Source organism: Cydia fagiglandana, chromosome 1 (assembly GCF_963556715.1).
Source record: "Cydia fagiglandana chromosome 1, ilCydFagi1.1, whole genome shotgun sequence".
NCBI lineage: Eukaryota > Metazoa > Arthropoda > Insecta > Lepidoptera > Tortricidae > Cydia > Cydia fagiglandana.
Window position 1 is genome coordinate 11,598,266 of NC_085932.1, and position 18,807 is coordinate 11,617,072.

At 37.2% G+C, this 18,807-nt stretch overlaps 2 protein-coding genes across 2 annotated transcripts in view; both read right to left on the bottom strand.

Annotated features, from left to right (window-relative positions):
• Positions 1 to 18,807, bottom strand: part of LOC134664220 (xanthine dehydrogenase) — a 165,864-nt gene that overhangs the window by 66,257 nt on the left and 80,800 nt on the right. The gene's annotated exons all lie outside the window — the stretch shown is intronic.
• On the bottom strand, positions 17,345 to 18,157 carry LOC134674954 (uncharacterized). The gene has a single exon (XM_063533449.1). It carries the CDS (start codon positions 18,155 to 18,157, stop codon positions 17,345 to 17,347), a length of 813 nt encoding a protein of 270 aa, XP_063389519.1.

Here is an 18,807-nt window from a genome sequence, read left to right on the forward strand (position 1 = left end):
CTGAGCTTGTGACGTTCATGTTTCTCGGTTAATTGAGTCTCTGATATGCTTTGTCGCGATTTAGAGAAATTTCTCTACCTTCGTTGTCTTGTATGCAAGAAGCCTCAACTAAGTAAATACATTATATCAAAGCTGTACGGATATGATGGTCGTTCTTGTCTACGTGACAGCGTGATAAAACGGTGTCCGTCACTTTCTATCCCATGGTGTTAAAAAGTGACAGTTATTTTATCACGTGGATAAAGATGGATTAAGCCATCCATAATACGCCTTATAGCAACTAACTTAATACCTTTGCTTAATACGTACAATATTTTAAATAAAACCTATTTAAATTCATTCTATATACATAATTTTGATCCGATATATATATTTATCTTCTTTTTTTGACAAAGTCAGACAAAAGTGGATGAATTTAAATGTATACGGAAACACTAACCATCCTCAAACATTAAAGAAATTACGGAACCGGTTCCATAGACAACTAGGAACCCTTATATTGGGTGTGGCCTGTAATATGAGCAAAAAATTAAACCCTAGGCTGTACTCCTCATACTGACCAACATTTGTCCAGCGACTTTTAAAAATAACTTGTATTTTGATTTTTAATACACTTTAAATTTTATTCTAAGACGCAATGTATTGCGAATTTTGTAATGTTTAAGGCGCGACAAGCAACGTCAATCACAATGATGATGGCGTGGCGATGGCGTCCATTGAATATAATATTTATTTTGTATGAAAAATAGGGAGTCTAAATACTTCATAATTTTTAAAAGTTGTTGATCAAAAGTGTCACCGTTTGAGGAGTACAATCTATGTTTTAATTATTTGCTTGTGTTACAGGCCACACCCGGTATACTTAGTTTTGTCATATGGGGCTGTATGCCCCTCCTTCCACTAATGACTCAGTGATCTTAGTACTAGAAACAGTTTCTATTTGTACTGTTACCTGCAATTAATTACCTGATGAATATGATATCTCTTACAGATAAAGATTATACGATTCTTTTTTTCTTCAACAGGTGTGGGCTGTCGTTTAATTGATAAAAAAATAAGCAAACACTTTAACGAATTACAAGAAAAACGAGGGATTATGTTAATAAAGATATATGTTACCTTTTCGTAAAAACTATAATAATTAGCAGTTTGTATTATTATTTATAAGCTTTTAGGTTAAAAGCATCATATTAATATGTATAATGACAGTTATTGTTGCAACAATCCTGTTCCTGATGGTGAATATATTTTGATTTCCTCTCCATATTTCCAAAATAACTAAGTCAGAACATTCTTATGTAGATTAGTCTACCTATAGGTACGCTTTAGAACTTAGAATATTCTGGGTCGGAAACAGGAAATGTTGTTATTGAAACTCTTGAATCGTAAATAACAAATGGTTGAAAGTAAAACTTCTGCATAACATCTTGTTTGTAACGAGGTGAATAACGCAAAATCACGGATGTTTAGAAAACAAAACCTAAATAACAATAACAACGCGAGGAGGGGGGTTCCACCGTGCTTTCCAATTTATTTTATAAACACAATTGTGATTTTTGACAATAAAAAGAAAAAAACCAGGCAAGTGCGAGTCGGACTCGCGCACGTAGGGTTCCGTACCATAACGCAAAAAAAAAACACAAAAAAAAGCAAAAAAAAAAACGGTCACCCATCCAAGTACTGACCACTCCCGACGTTGCTTAACTTTGGTCAAAAATCACGTTTGTTGTATGGGAGCCCCATTTCAATCCTTATTTTATTCTGTTTTTAGTATTTGTTGTTATAGCAGCAACAGAAATACATCATCTGTGAAAATTTCAACTGTCTAGCTATCACGGTTCGTGAGATACAGCCTGGTGACAGACGGACGGACGGACGGACGGACAGCGAAGTCTTAGTAATAGGGTCCCGTTTTACCCTTTGGGTACGGAACCCTAAAAATTTTGTCGTAACACAAAAAAAGATATGGTCACCGATTCTAAGTATATCAAACATCATAATTATGTACGAGTAACACACTGCTTGAAAATTTTACGTTTTTACTCGTGTACAAATAGACATGTACCTACCTACGAAACTTACAATCTCTCGGGGACAATTTTATTATATATGCAGCCGACCAGACTTTAAAAATTGTCTACCCTAATAATTATAATTGATAACTAAAATGAACAGGGGCCGATTCTTGATTTCGTTTCGCTTCCTTCAATATAATAATTATTTCCACTACTAATCATTAAAAATTCTACTAATATAATTGAAAACGAATGGTCAATACCACTATAAGTATTCCTAATTTCTGTTACTCGTAAATCAAAAATATCAATTCGCCATTTTCCACAGATATTCGAGTGACGAATCGCAATTCAAAAATCAGCTCCCAGCTTTACAATACAGTTAATTGTTGCTGTTGCTCGTGGTGTAGTTGCTAAATACAATTAATTACGGTTTACACAAATGTATTCCTATTACATTTGTGAAGACATTTACCTTGTATTCCAAGGCAAAGCTGGAAAGCAGTTATAGTTCGTTTATAACATTAGAAAAAGACTACGCGATTTTACGTGTTTTTTAATAGTAAACGCTTTTTGAAAATCAGTAACTATTACTTATGAAAATGAAAGAATGTATATGATTTATAATTGTTTCATATATTTGCCGTGACTTATTTTACAAATGTTTCAAGATTGTTTACCTTTTTACTAATGGTAAAAAAACAAACTATAAATAAAGCATGAATATATCGTTTGTCTTGTCTGTACTTATATTGGGGTTTTTAGAAAGGAAAATTCATTGAAATGTTTTGAAATAAAAAATATTTTAGTCTCATTTCCTTCTACCTGAGTGCGCCGACGGCCCGGCCTAGTCCCTCTATTGAAGTGTTCCACTTCGGCCGATCTATCATGAAAGCCAAGGGCAATTGAACTGAAATTGTGAATACATAAGCCTACTAGACTAGTCCCGTCCATTTGCCTTTAATATTTTTTCGAGTCACCGCATGTTGAACATTATTTTAAATCTATGGGCCAAAGTTGGTTCGTTAGAGAGTAGATATATACCATTGAATAATTTTACGGTTTAGACTCACTTGTTTTTAGTCACTCGCGCGACATGTTTCGGAGAGCCTAGGTCTCCTTTCTCAAGCACTAACAGTGCGAGCAGCGTTCACGACGGCCGTGTATCGCGCACTGCGCCAGTGCGCCAGTGAGAAAGGAGACCTAGGCTCTGCGAAACATGTCGCGCGAGTGACTAAAAACAAGTGAGTCTAAACCGTAAAATTATTCAATGTTAATATGTCTTACAACAGTTTAAATTCGATTAGATAGATACCCTAAGTAATAATATTGAATACATAAGAGGTAGGTGTATTTGCGGGCTTCTTACTTACTTTATAGGGCTCCGTACTGAAAGGGTAAAACTTACTAAGACTCCACTGTCCGTCCATCGGTCCATCTGTCTGTCACCAGGCTGTATCTCATGAACCGTGATAGCTATATGTAGTACAGTAGAAAGTTCTCAGAAGATGCATTTTTGTTGCCGCTATAACAACAGATACTAAAAAATCTACTAAGTGGGACTCATACAACAAACGTGATCTTCGTGCGCGAGTCCGACTCGCACTTGGCAGGTATTTTTTTCTTGATAAAGATTATCACTAAAATCTTACACCATTTCAATATTATTCAATAATCCTCCCCTATTTTTACGTAATCTTAATATAATGAATTACTATAACCATGGCTTATTTTTTATTTAACAGCCTTAACAGGTAATATTCAAATATGTACGAACAAAAACGCACGGTTTTAACACAGGCTGAATCTCTTATCCTTATAAGTTATAATAAAATATGAACTCAGGATAAAACGTATTACGAGTATAATAAAATTAAACGAATATCAACGCGTGGCACATTATTTGATATTGTCTTCACGAGTGACAAATGTGCGTAAATATTTTGACATCATATCAGAATATAATAATAAACATAAATATCGGGTTCCAACCATTCAACTGGACTTCCAAAGCCTTGTGACCACATCTCGAGTAATCCTTTGAAGTATTAAAACTCCCTCTTTAATATAAGTTGAACAATGGCGACCCGTGGCTCGGCAGTAACAATGACAAAGTTTTCGTTCTAAGACTCCGTTTTATATCTGTACGGACCCTTTTGTTGTGCGCGACGCAATAGCGTGTTGGGACTGTTGGGTAAAGGTCGATTCAGACTGGCCTCATCACAGCAAGATATATGGTGATTTTATGCTGCAGGTACAAAGCGCTGGTGGCCTAGAAAGCGCTGGTGGCCTAGCGGTGAGAGCATGCGACTTGCAATCTGTAGGTCGCGGGTTCAAACCCCGGCTAGTATCAATGAGTTTTTCGGAACTTATGTACGAAATATCATTTGATATTTACCAGTCGCTTTTCGGTGAAGGAAAACATCGTGAGGAAACCGGACTAATCCCAATAAGGCCTAGTTTACCCTCTGGGTTGGAAGGTCAGATGGCAGTCGCTTTCGTAAAAACTAGTGCCTTCTTCAAATCATGGGATTAGTTGTCAAGCGGGCCCCAGGCTCTCATGAGCCGTGGCGAAATGCCGGGATAACGCGAGGAAGAAAGAAAGAAGGTACAATTAGGTCGTAGTGGTTTTTGCTGTGCAACTACTAAAAGCACAATAAGCTATAGTGGACCAGGTGCACTTGTCGCTTAACAGGAATAATTTATTTGTTTCTCTCTTTCTCCAGCGGCTAACATTCTGGTTATTTATTTAACACACATGCACTGCCAGCGACTCGCTAGACGGGTTTCGTGTTCGTAGGCGCTTTTCGCTACATACTGTTTTATCTCATGTTATCGGCTCTCGTAGCATGTAGCTCGCGCTGGCAGTGACGGCCCGATCTAGGAACGATATGGATTAGATATACCAGTGTCAAATGTGAAGTTTCTTCAAACCAAAACGTCACTTTTGACACTGACACATCTAATCCATATCGCGTCTCGTCTATTAACTGACGTATTTTAAAGTTAGAATCGGACAGATATGTGTTTTTACAATTAAAATTAAATAAGCTTTCAAATGTTATCCATAGCAAAGAGAAATAGTATCGTTTTATGTTTTCTGGCCGTAGAAGAGAATCTTTCCTTCCGATACAAATTGGTACGCAATATTTTCATCGTGTCTGAATAGAGCCTTACTAGGTATGTGCGAGACCCTTGTTATGATAACGTTGCTAATTTCGCCTTACCTCTCCTTGTTCAATGTTGCCGTTAAGAGGATCCGTTGATAATATGTACTTTTACTGGCTGTATGAATACGTGCTTGTTGTTAGTTAAATTTCAGCCATTTACGAAGGTATAGGAATTTCAGTTTTCAAAATTAAGCTCTGGTACTAAATATACGACATTTTTGAATATCATTCTATCAATAGGCTGAAACTATTTATGGGTTTTTTAATTAAAACCACATACTTAGCTCTATACTTAGTCTCTTAAAGCTCTTAAAACTATTGATAATTGTATATTATGTTTGTTAGAAACGGGCAAAATTTAACAAAAGTTTGTAAGAGTTTTTTTTTTAAGTTTTATGAAATGAAACCCTCCTTGGGTATGTTCTGTAAAACGTTTGCTCTGTAGGGTGTATTAGGTAGTTACAGAATACAGCAGAGGATTTAGAATCACGCAATTTAAAGTTTCAATTTGATACGGTCCCGCGGGAGAAGATGACAGAGACTTAGTGTGGACTCGGCCACGGCGCCCGACTCCTCCAAGTTTGCCTAATTAGTCGCTAATACAAACAAACGCACAGATAGCATCACTGGAAGTGGACAAATATTCTATTTTTTAATACTAAGCGCCAGTTGCACCAACCACATTTGACAGACTGATCAACGTCAGCCGGCGCGCCCCGGCGCTTTGCTATGAAACATTCCATACATATTTAGCAAACTCTTTAACGATACGAACAGTTTGGTGCAACCGACCCTTAATATTAAATTATCGAGACATCGAAAACCACGCATTTCAATGGGAATATGTACCTAATGCTAATGAGATAAGGTAAGGTGGGGTAAGACGAACATAGTTTATTTTGCTCGGGGCAAGACAAACAGTATGAGCATTTTATACAAGTGTTTGTCTTGCCCCGGTGATAGTCTTACCTCACCTTATTATATAGTTAGTTTATTTGTCAAACTCTTTTTTTCATCATACTTGGTCAAAAAAGATTTTATTTCAGGTAGGTGTACTGAAGGACAAAGGCCTATATTGTTCCCGCGGCCAGCCGGCAAGAAAACTGGTATTTCGAACCCTGTTTAAAAACCAGTTCGAAAAACGTCTCTGACCGTCATGGACGTCATTCAATAGCGAATGTAACTACTGTTTTCATCCCGTCACACGGTGAGTCGTGTAAATAAAACCACACTGCCTCTTCTCTTTGACGCTATATGTGCTCTATTTTGGAATACGAACACGAACATGTCGCGTTCACACCCCTCCTCCGAGTGGAAACCAATATTGCCTTTAGAAACTTCTAAATGAATTTCAGTTATGAACTTGGTTGTCTATTCCATGCAATGTATGATGTGAACTTGATTGTAACTTAGCTTCGTTGTGCTTAATATCAGAACCCCTAGTGTTTATTCGATATTGTGACGTGACGTACGAGTTTGCATTAAGTCTCATTTTGTATGGGATTTTGAATACCGCGCCAAGCGGAACGTTTCGGAAACTGAAAGTTTCATACAAAATGAGACACCTAAACGTGTACGTCATGTCAATCTATCGAATAAAATTTGCTCTAGGGGTAATGAGACTAATTAGTAAACGTATACCTATATCTACCTACGAAAAGAAGTAAAAAAATCATAAGACATCGATGTCGATGTCGTGGAAATTAAAAAGACCCTGATTTTATTAATTGAGTCAGGTTGGATTAACTATGTACACATTAAAAATAAAATATACCTTGCGATATTTGATATTTTATACAATAGGAAGCTACGATAAGTAATTTCCCCATTTCTTCAATTACTCAACACTTAGAAATCACCTATAACACATAATCGAAAAATATTCAATGTGCGTAGCATATTGTGCGAATATATTACGAAGAAATCGAAAAAGGAAATGGAAGTAATATCGGAAGACATGTTCTCGCGCCAGGGCTGAGATCCGGTCATATTCTTATATTTATACAGAAATTGACATCAGGAAATTATTCCCTTGCCGTAATATGAGCGTGGAATCTTTGTTAACACTCATTTCGAGAAAACGTTTTTGCACACATTTACTTAAGCTTCACTCCGTTTATATTAAATTTTGTAAAATCACCGTTTAAATCTTGTAACTTAAATTAAAACTACTATCCAGTGTCTGATTAAATTGAAATAAGGCGTAGGGGCTATTCATACATTACCTACGTCATTTCAAATTGGGGGGGGGGGGGTCTGGACATCGGATGATGGTAGCATGACGTGGGAGGAAACGAGGTCAAACGAGGGGGGGGGGATCGTCAAAAATAGATGACGTCATTCGAATTATGAACAAACCGTACTTCCGTAATTTCGATGACGACGATGACAATTCAATAGAAAGTGAACATGGAGGTGATCTCATAACATAAGGAAGGTAGCCAGAGCAGTTTGCAATAAAATTGCATGTCCAAAAATATTTTATGCTCGTATGTATTCAAACAATAATGCCAATATTATTCAGTGCTGATGATTTAGGTACTACACCTTATTAAAATAAAGTCCCCCGCCGCGTCTGTCTGCTTGTATGTTTGTTAGCGATAAGCTCATAAAATACTGAACGGATTTTCATGCGGTTTTCACCTATCAATAGAGTGATTCGTGAGGAAGGAGTGTAATTTGTAAGGCCGATTTCAAGATATTATGCCAAATCTTTGCAAATGTTGCAAACGCAACAGTAGGCAAGCAAAATCAAAGAAACGTGGTTTGCTCTCGAGGCTCCTCGGCAGTATGTACGGTATGTTATCTTTGATAACGAAGGGAAGTCTGCTGTTTTAGGTGATACTTTATCTCACTTTGTAAAAGTTTCGCAGCCAACAAGATTAAATGCAAAGTTTAAATGAATTCTAGGATCGCGAACATTTTTGGCATTAAAATAAATCTCGAAATGAGAAACTGTTTCAGATAACTGTGGCTGTCTGATGTTTTTAATAAAACTTTGTTAATACGAAGTCGTGAAGCACAATTTATGTTTTTCTAGATTAATATCATCCAAGGTACATTTAGAAACATTTCAAACACAGTTAAATTACATACATATTACCATTTTTAACAAGTTTTTACGTATATTAAATACAACATATTACCCGTCATTGCGGAAACACTTTGTGTGACATTTTGTAAGTCGATAGTCGGCTTTTTACCGTCTTTTTCCGGTGACAAAACCGAACAATGCCAAATATAATTTCCCTTGTGGTTTTATGTACGGATTTATCCTGTTTTGAAAGTATTTCATACATAAAACTTGCAGTTTTTGTAAATACACAATGACAGAAGTTTGTTTATTTACTTTTTACAAGACGAGAAGGTTTGATTGCCATATAAAATTTATAATGTTAGATCCCGTTTCTATTTCTATCACGACTTCTCTTTGCGCACAAACTTTAGTAAATTTTATTTACACACCTACCAACCCATATTATTTTTCCTAACAATCTACCATTAGCCTAGGTTGACAAGCCCCAATGAATGGATGGGGAATCAATTATGGGTAACAATAAAAACTCCTGGAATAAGAAGTTATTCAGACATTAGCAACTTTTAAATTCAGTCAAAGAGCTGATACAATTTGAAGTTTTGGTATTTCTCTTATATCAATATGAAATGGTGACAAGGCAAAAGATGCCATTCTGTCAGCTTTGGCGTCCATAATTGAGTAAAAAAAGTTATTACCTAGTCAATTACGTTTAAACCAAGTGCAGGCTTTTACATTTAAAACATTACAAATAATATATATAGAGAATAAACGGTACGTATAGGTAGTGGTGAACCTTGGAAAGGTGACGATAAAGTTTCAAACATAAACAAGTACCCACTACAAACTTCTTCTTCAACTGTCCTTGTTGACGTTCATGATAATCATGATTTTAAATCATTTACTTATTTGAAACATCTAAAAAAAACCGGACTAGTGCGAGTCGGACTCGCCCACCGAGGGTACAATCTGTACTTTTTAATATTTGTTGTTATAGCGGCAACAGAAATACATAATCTGTGAAAATTTCAACTGGCGGACAGTGGAGTCTTAGTAATAGGGTCCCGTTATTAACCTTTGGGTAGGGAACCCTAAAAAGTAGCTATTTCGATGTTAGTGTTTTTCGTTTCCAGCTCTGATAAAGAATAAAAATAAATAAAGTAAAATAGGACTTCGAAATACACATCAGCTTAATGTCTCGACGACCGAACTACAAAAATAATTTTTAAGAAAAAAAACCGACTTCTATGGGGGCCGGTGAAAGATTATTGTAGATGGTACACTATGTAGAAAAGGAGGTAAAACCACCCACTTTTCTACTGGCATTTCGCTTCTGTAAGGGTCGTAGTTCTAGCCTAACCTAACCCACTTCTCTGATAGCAGTTCGGTTCTGTGAGGATCGCAGTTCAAACCTAACCTAACCCACTTAACGGCGCATGCGGTGCGGTGTACGGGGGTTTAAGCGGGAGGGGCTAGTAAGATTGGCATCATCATATTTATATACTTACACATTTTATGGTAGGTAATCATAGTGGTTTATTTAGTTAAGGTATCATAGTGGTTTTCCGGGTCAAGGTCCGGGTCCGAGTCCGGGTCTGAGTCCGGGTCCGAGCCCGGGTTCGAGTCCAGGTCCGGGTCCGGGTCCGAACCGGATCCGGGTATGAGTCCGGTTCTGGGTCCGGTTCTGGGTCCGAGTCCGGGACCCAGTCCAAGTCAAAATCGAAATTCGTAATCACCAAATGTGTACTATGCGTTGTTGAAGAGTTCTATTCTGGTCATCATCAACAGTTCCATTTCATCAAATGCGACAGTTTTTAATGTAAATGCTTGATTTTATGATGAAAATACAAAAAAAATCTATGCGTATGCCTTTAATATTTGAGGAGTTCCCTCGATTCCTTATGGATCCCATCATCAGAACTCGAGCTTGACAAAAATGTGGCTTAAAAACTTAACTTGCTTAACAAACATAACGAAGAGTAAAAATCGCCAAACGTGAACTATGCGTCGTTGAAGAGTTCTGTTCTGATCATCATCAGCAGTTCCACTTCATCAAATGCGACAGTTTTTAATGAAAATGCTTAATTTTTTGAGGTAAATACAAAAATCTCTATACGCATGCCTTTAATATTTGAGGAGTTCCCTCGATTCCTTATGGATCCCATCATCAGAACTCGAGCTTGACAAAAATGTGCATTAAAAACTTAACTTGCTTAACAAACATAACGAAGAGGAAAAATCTCGAAACGTGAACTATGCGTCGTTGAAGAGTTCTGTTCTGATCATCATCAGCAGTTCCACTTCATCAAATGTGACAGTATTTAATGAAAATGCTTAATTTTCTGATGTAAATACAAAAATCTCTATACGCATGCCTTTAAGATTTGAGGAGTTCTCTCGATTCCTCATGGATCCCATCATCAGAACTCGAGCTTGACAAAAATGTGCATTAAAAACTGAACTTGCTTAACAAACATAACGAAGAGGACAAATCGCCAACCGTGAACTATGCGTCGTTGAGGAGTTCCGTTCTGATCATCATCAGCAGTTCCACTTCATCAAATGTCACTTTTTTGGATGTATATGCTTGATTTGATGATAAAAACCCAAAAATCACTATATGTATGCCTTTAAGATTTAAGGAGTTCCCTCGATTCCTCATGGAACCCATCATCAGAACTGGGTTTTGACAGAAACGGGACCAATCTGTATGCATATACATTCAATCAAAAAAATAATTTTCAAAATCGGTCCAGTAATGACGGAGATATGGAGTAACAAACATAAAAAATAAAAATAAAAATAAAAAAAATAAAAAAAATAAAAAAAATAAAAATCATACAACCGAATTGATAACCTCCTCCTTTGGGATTTGGAAGTCGGTTAAAAATAGGATTATATCTTCTTTTTAATAATTTATGACACTTTAACGTGACTTCAACGAGTTCAACGAACTTTACATGTTTTGGCCAAAAAACTCAAACTTTTTTATTATTAATTTATTACTTACTTAAAGTGTACCTACTTATACATTCATAAACATCTGCCAATCTAACAAACCGTTAATAATCGTTTGTCTCTTTCCACCATTTTGATATTTCTGTATGTTAGAGAGACACAAAATTTAAAAGAGGTAGTACCTAAGTGAGGTTGATAAGTTTTATGAATAAGAGGGTTAGAATGTAATGCATGATGGTCTTGATGGTTGTTACATGCCACGAAACATTATGTACCATTGCGAATCCGATTGGCTGGTCTTATATCCACGTAAGCTAGGTACTCACTACTACGAAGAATAGAGTGAGTGATTACCATATCGTGTAAATTAAAATAGGTACTTACATACGAAAATTAACCTTTATAATTTTACGCTTTTAGCGCTGAAAGGTTTCTGAATAAATCCAGTGCGAATAATAATTTATCACAATGAAGTTAAAAATATAGGTGCCAAAAATTGACACGGTTTTCCCAGCGCGACCGTAAACCGCAAAAGTTCGCTGTGTTATAAAAAGTTAATACTTGGCACAGAGCAGCCAGTGCAGGGTTGGATTGCGCTTACTTGCTACATTATAAACAAGCCTGTCTGTGACATCCCTTCCTTTATGGCCCTCTCTCGCGGCCAGCATGCATAATTAAATCTCTGCGGTCAAATTAGCAATTTGGACCCCCGACAATAGGATATAATTATAGTTCGGGCTACAAGGACGGTTTTCGCCCGGAAAAATAAATCTTTCATTAAAGCTTCTAATGAACCCGAGGTCTCTGCGAGAACAAAAGCTATTTCCAGCACACACGCTTCCATTAAAATGTTTTTGAATGTTACGAAAATATTTCTTTAGAGTTAGCTAGTGAACAAAATCTTTTTTAAGTTTTACTGAGTCTAATAGATTAAATATAGAATTGTAGATGAAAGGGATCTTTTTGTACGTGCTGATTTGTGTGTTATATTTAGGCTTAAATTGTTGAGACTTTGTCATTAGAACGTTGTCGATATCTTAAACAATAGTTTAATAAAAATGTTATATACTTATTTTAATAAAAATGGATCACTCACGTTTTTAAGCCAAAGATTACCGGGCACGTTTCGCTCCGTAACGAGAAGCTTCATCAGGAGCGACACGCATTGGCTGACCGACGCAAACTGTAACCTGCAGCTTTCCCGTGAACCTGAACATAAACCTGAATGAGCCGTTGTTATAATATAATATAGGCAATTATAATATTGAGTCCCACGGCAGTTTTGATATAAAAATTGTCACTTGCACTAAGAAAGGGATTTTACACGAACGAAGACACGGGTGGAGCCTATAGTAAAACATAAGCGTATAAATAGTTCATAGTTCAGAAAATTTAAACTCTTGGAAAGTTTCTTTTTAATTTTAAAGCAAAAAATGTTTTTAAATTCTAGATTGAAATGTTCGCTCACTAGGTTCCGGCAAACTTTTCAAAAGTTAGAAAACTGATCACGATGCACACCTTCCGTTCCACATCGATTCAATTTCTTGATAATAGCTTGGTACACATAATTTTTCATGGCAGTCATTGGCTTCTCCTGATAAGCGAACCTGTCCAAACATAATTTTATTATGAAAAGCCAGACCAATATATTTCTAATAGATAGGAAGGTACACAGGTGGATATACGATAGATGCGCATCAAACATTTTATGACTTAGAAACGATATATATTAGATGACATAGACAATAGTACAGATTTATAGGATATAAAACGTGCTCGTTTTCTAAATCTTAACTCGGTGATTCTACTGTTTCATTTTGATTGTATTTTCATTCTACTTTCCTTTTTCCTTCTTGTAAGAATATATTTTATATTTTTGCATGTATAGTTCGTTTTTTTTTAGCATTAGAAAGAACTTGCAAGAAGGTAAGCGATCTTGACATGTCTTTTTATTGAAAAACGCTTTATAAAAATATAAAACTATTACTTATGAAAGCAGAAGAATATAAATGATCGTATTAGATTCATAATTTTTTTTATTTTTTATTTTTTTATTTTATTTATTCAGAACACATACAGTCATATAAGATACATATGTTAGAGGTGCGTAATACGCACATAAATCTTAATACTAAAAAGACCTGGAGGTTCATAAAATATACATGTAACTGAAAATTGGTATACAATAGGTACAAGCATAAGCCCAAGGTAGGATACATACAACAAGAAGCAAGAATAACTCATTAATACTTACAGCAAAAAGTCGGAATAATAATAATAATTACAGCGAGGGTCAAGAAAAGAAATATAGAATTCTGAAAATAGGAAGCGTAGTACAGAAAAATAGATAAAAATCAAGGAACAATAGCTATCAAAATAAAATCTCAGAGAGTAGGTAGTTACAGCAATAATATTTTTTCCTTTAACATGATTTTAAGTGTAGTAAGTGATTTGTGAAAGGGATCAATCCTGCCTAGATGTCTATTACAATAGTTGGGCACTCGTCTGAAAAACGTATGCTGCGCATATTTCTTGCGAGCAAAAGTAACGTGAAAAAGGGGCCTAGAACGTAAGGGGCGGTGCGGAACACTAAAAAGCACTTTTTGTAAAAGATTTGGGCATTGGATTGCATTTTTACAAATTTTGTAGAAAAACATAACATCCAAATACATCCTACGATTACTGAGGGAAGGGATATTGAAGTACTTCGCAGCCGTCGAGGTGTCATTGAAGTGAAAACCTGTCCTATAACTAAGAGATTTTATAAAAATGTTTTGAATCCGCTCCAGTCGATCAATATGTACCTGATACTGCGGTGACCATATAACACTACCGAACTCGAGGACGCTACGGACAAAACAGAAAAACAATAACTTATAAGTTCTAGGTCGCTTAAAAGGCTGCCCTACCCGAAGCAACATGCCCAAATTTTTATATGCCCGCTTACAAATGTTATCTATGTGGGTATTAAAATTTAATTGCGAGTCTAATGTAACTCCTAAATCTCTAATGAAGGAAACTCTTGAAATATTTGAATGGGATAATTTATAATTATATATTATAGGGTCTTGCTTACGATTGAAGCTGATAACAAAACATTTGTCGGGGTTAAGGAAAAAATTATTATTTGAACAATATTGGGAAAAACGATCTAGGTCTTCTTGCAATGCATGGCAATCCGCTTCCGAGGTAACAGATTTGTATATTTTCGTGTCATCAGCATAAATTAGGTGATCAGAGTATAGAAAACAATTAGCTATGTCGTTGACATACAAGACAAAAAGAAGCGGGCCAAGGTGTGACCCTTGTGGTACTCCGGATGGCACGGGAAGAAAACGCGATGTATATCCCTTCAATGCAACAGCCTGACTTCGGTTCGAAAGATATGATTTTACCCATCTCAAGAGATCGCCATGTATACCGAGCTTGAGAAGTTTAATTATTTAGTTATTATGATTTATTTTATCAAAACATTTCGAAAAGTCGGTATACACGGCGTCAACCTGGTAACCGGATGAGATCCTGTCGGTAATAAAATCAGTGAAAGTAAGTAAGTTAGTGTCCACACTCCTACCTTGACAAAAACCGTGCTGATTCAGAGATATATGATGGCAAATTACGGCCCTAATCTCGTTACAAACAATTTTTTCAAATATTTTTCCGAAAATATTTAGTTTGCTAATGGGTCTATAATTAGTCACTAATTGGGTATCGCCACTTTTATATATAGGTGTGATAAGGGCTTTCTTCCATAAATCAGGGAAATGACCACTTGACAGTGATTTAGTGAAAATTTTAGTAAGCGGAACGACTAATTCACGAGCGCACGATTTGATAAAGATAGGATGGATCAAATCAGAACCACTACCCTTTCTAATATCAACTTTTTGTAAATGTCTGAGTACACAATCTTCAGTAATAGTAATAGACCGCAAATCAACAAGAGTGTCATCATTTGGGACTGGCAAAGAACTGGTAGTAGTGGGTGGATCAGGGATAAAAACAGAGTTAAAATAGTCATTAAAATAGTTACTTATGGTGTCTCCATCCCTGGAAGTATTACCAAGATATGTCATTTGGTCCGGCATGCTATTGGTAGGAAATTTTGACTTAATAAAGGTCCAAAAGTATGACGGATTGCTACAAATTTTGTCCTCAGCAAAGGCGATGTAGTTATTGTAGCACTCAGACTCCATCTTATGTTCCCTTGCCCTTAAGAGAACAAATTCCGCTCTGTCCAGTGGATTACCGTACACTTTCCATCGCTTATGGACTGAAAGCTTTTGTTTACGAGTTTTAATAAGGACGCGGGAGAACCATGGAGGGTATCCATTGTTGACATTGATACATTTATGCGGGATATGTTTTATTATGAGGTTCCTAACGACAGAATAAAAATATGCAACAGAATCCTCCACGTCAAGGTCATTTAAACACGACCAATCAGTCACTAATAATTCATTACGAATGAGATCAAAGTTTCCACGATGAAATACTGGCTTTGTAGATTGATTCGGTATTAATTGAGGCAAATAGGTTGTCAAATTTAGAGCTAAAGATATATCCAAAGCTATATGCTGAGGGTCTTCGGGAGTAAGCGGGGAGGTACAGGAGGTAACCATGCAGTCAGCATTGCTCAACACTAAGTCCAAAACCCGTCCATTAAGGTTATAACACGCATTGAACTGGTGTACACTGGTTAGTGCAATAAAATCAGAAAGCATGGTCACAATGGGGTCATCGCTTGCCTCTATTTGGAGACGGTTTTGGTCCCCGCACAGAGACCAACAAGCGTGGGAAATATTGTAGTCACCCAGTAAAATAAAAATATCATCAGGGTGGGAATGCATTAGCCTAGCGGCATTATCAAAAAAGCAAAGAAGTGAATTAGCATGGCTATCGTTATGAGGAAAGTAAATGCAAGCTACATGCACGCATGGCGAACGCCGCGAGGCACGGGAGGAGTGGGGCGCGTCGGCGCAGGCCCGCGGCTCCACTGTGAGCCATATTTCCTCATGGCGCGGCGCCGCACACCACTCGTCCCGGCGCGACACACTGAGCCCACGCTGCGCCGCTACCAGCACGCCGCCCCCGCGCTGCGCAGAGCGGCCTGCACGGTCACGTCTGAACACTTCATACCTACCATCAAAATACTCATTGCTGAAAAAATCAGGATTGAGCCAGGTCTCAGATAAACAAATTAAATCGTACGAGGCATTTATTACGTTAGATAAAAATGTGTGCGATTTAGTCCGCAGACCCCTCACGTTCTGATAATAAATAGATATATTATTTGCAGACACTAAACAAATTTAAATTTAAAAAATAAGCACGAACGTGGATTGAATTTATGCATTGTTCATCAGACAAGTTACCATAAATAAAAACAAAATCAGAAAAGAGCACCCAATTTAAAATAATAATTATATGAGGAAATAAGTACGTGTAATAGAATAACTCACACCTTGCGAAAGTTATAGTGATCATTAGTATTGATTTGATACATGACTCCCAACAAAATAGGAAATAATTTACAATATAAGTAGTATTATCAAACTGCACAACGGGACTTAATCGCGTATTTAAGTTTTAAGATTTACCTCCGACAGAAAATCGTCAGGTCAACAAGTCTGCGGTGGCTGAGCATTTGCTGGAGTCAGGACCAAACCACTGGATTGAGCTGCATAACCCTAAAATCCTCTCCACGGATCGCCATTTCTACAGTAGAAAAGTGCGGGAAGCCATTGAAATCAAAAAACATTGCAATTTTAATCGGGACGAGGGTTTTAAGATCTCATCCACATGGAATCCAGTCATTAGTAAATGTAAGCGGAAACGAATATCGACAGTCGATAAATCGAATATCGTTAGTGTTGTGTGTCGACAGAGTGACATCCCTAGTGCGCAAAACGTTCAAACTGATAAACAAGACCAAGTGCGGGTAGTTCGAAAAACTCGCGCGGCTAGAAGATGTTGATGTCAACTTGAGCCAGTCTTCTCCGAGACCACGGGGACAACGCCGTCCTCGAAACGTCGGAGGTAAATCTTAAAACTTAAATACGCGATTAAGTCCCGTTGTGCAGTTTGATAATATAAGTAGTGGCTAAATAAGCTATAAGTCCTACGCAAATAATAAAGACCGGAAATTTAAACACAGACGTAAACTGTCACTTTAACTTTTTCAGGTCGGTGTCGTCAGTAATGACGAACACTCTTGATTTGTCATTTTTGCGCATAAAGATTTTACATTGTTTTACCCAGAGATAATCGTAATTCAGCTCAACCTTCTTATCACGAGCCTTCCTCAGTAATATCTTATTGCCGGTTGTTAGGTGTTCATTAAGATAAATGGCGACCGCAGGCCCAGTGAGGCCGGCGTCGGCGCTGGTGAGGCCGCGGCGCGCGCGCGCCGCCGCCACCAGCTCGTCCTTGCGCCTCCGCTGACAGAAACGAACTATGATCGCAGGAGGCCTTGAGTCCGCATTCTCCTTACTGCTTAACGACGACTGGAAGCGGCGCACGCGATGTATGGTGTCGACGTCAGTTTCACATAGATTGAAACCGACCGTGACACAGATGCCGCCTAAGATGGACATTAAGTTCTCCCCATTCGTCTGCGGAACACCACTGATTTCGATGTTATTAAGCCTACCGAACTGCTCCCGGCCACTCTCATTTACTTTTAAGGCGGCCAGCTCCGATTCAAGACTCTTCAAACTGGACTCAACTGCCGGGAGGCGGTCGACCTTGGCTTCTGCCAGAGTAAGCCTCGTAGTGAGGTCATCCAATCTGGTTTCAAGCATACCGAGCTTGCCCTCAATATTTGTGATACCCTGGTTAGCCTGGTCCAATCCTTCCTGCATTTTATTGAATTGAGATTTAAATCCTTTCACTTCCTTTACTAAGTCTGCCAGTACATCGCTACTATCACATTGACGGCATGAAATACACCGCCAACTCGACTTCTTATCGGCCGTCATTCTTTTAAAGGTTGTTTCTTGCACCCCGGAGCATCTAAAGTGGTAAAAACCACCACACTGGGAACACTGGACATCCCCATCGCCATCGAAACGTAAATCGCACTTCTTGCACGAGGGCATTTCAGGGAAAATATATAATAGGTAAATTAAGCCCAACAAGTCGCAATTACGAGGTTAATATATTTGCCATAACAATAATTGTTACATATTTGCCATAACTTATTTTTAAAATGTGTTTTTCAATTAAAAGACACATCAAGATTGTTTACCTAATTTCTAATGCTAAAAAAAACGAAGTATAAGTATATTTTTAAACAATTTTTCATCGTAATTCATTTAAGAAATATATGAACGTTGTTTTATATAGTTATTATAGGTGCAAACTCTTTCTTTGTGTAAAAAAAAACATAAAACACAGACATTATTGAAAACATTTATTATAAATTAACCATAGAGTGACTTTTCACAAAACCGACTTTTTGACACTATACGAGTTAGGATAAAAAAACAATTTCAGATAAATTGTAATAGCTTCTCACTATTATTATTAAAAACAAAACTAAAAAATCTAAGGAAGGACGGGGCAGGGCTGTGGTTGTAATTATTTATTTGATTGCGTAAAAATATTTTTTATAATGTTAATCCAGAGG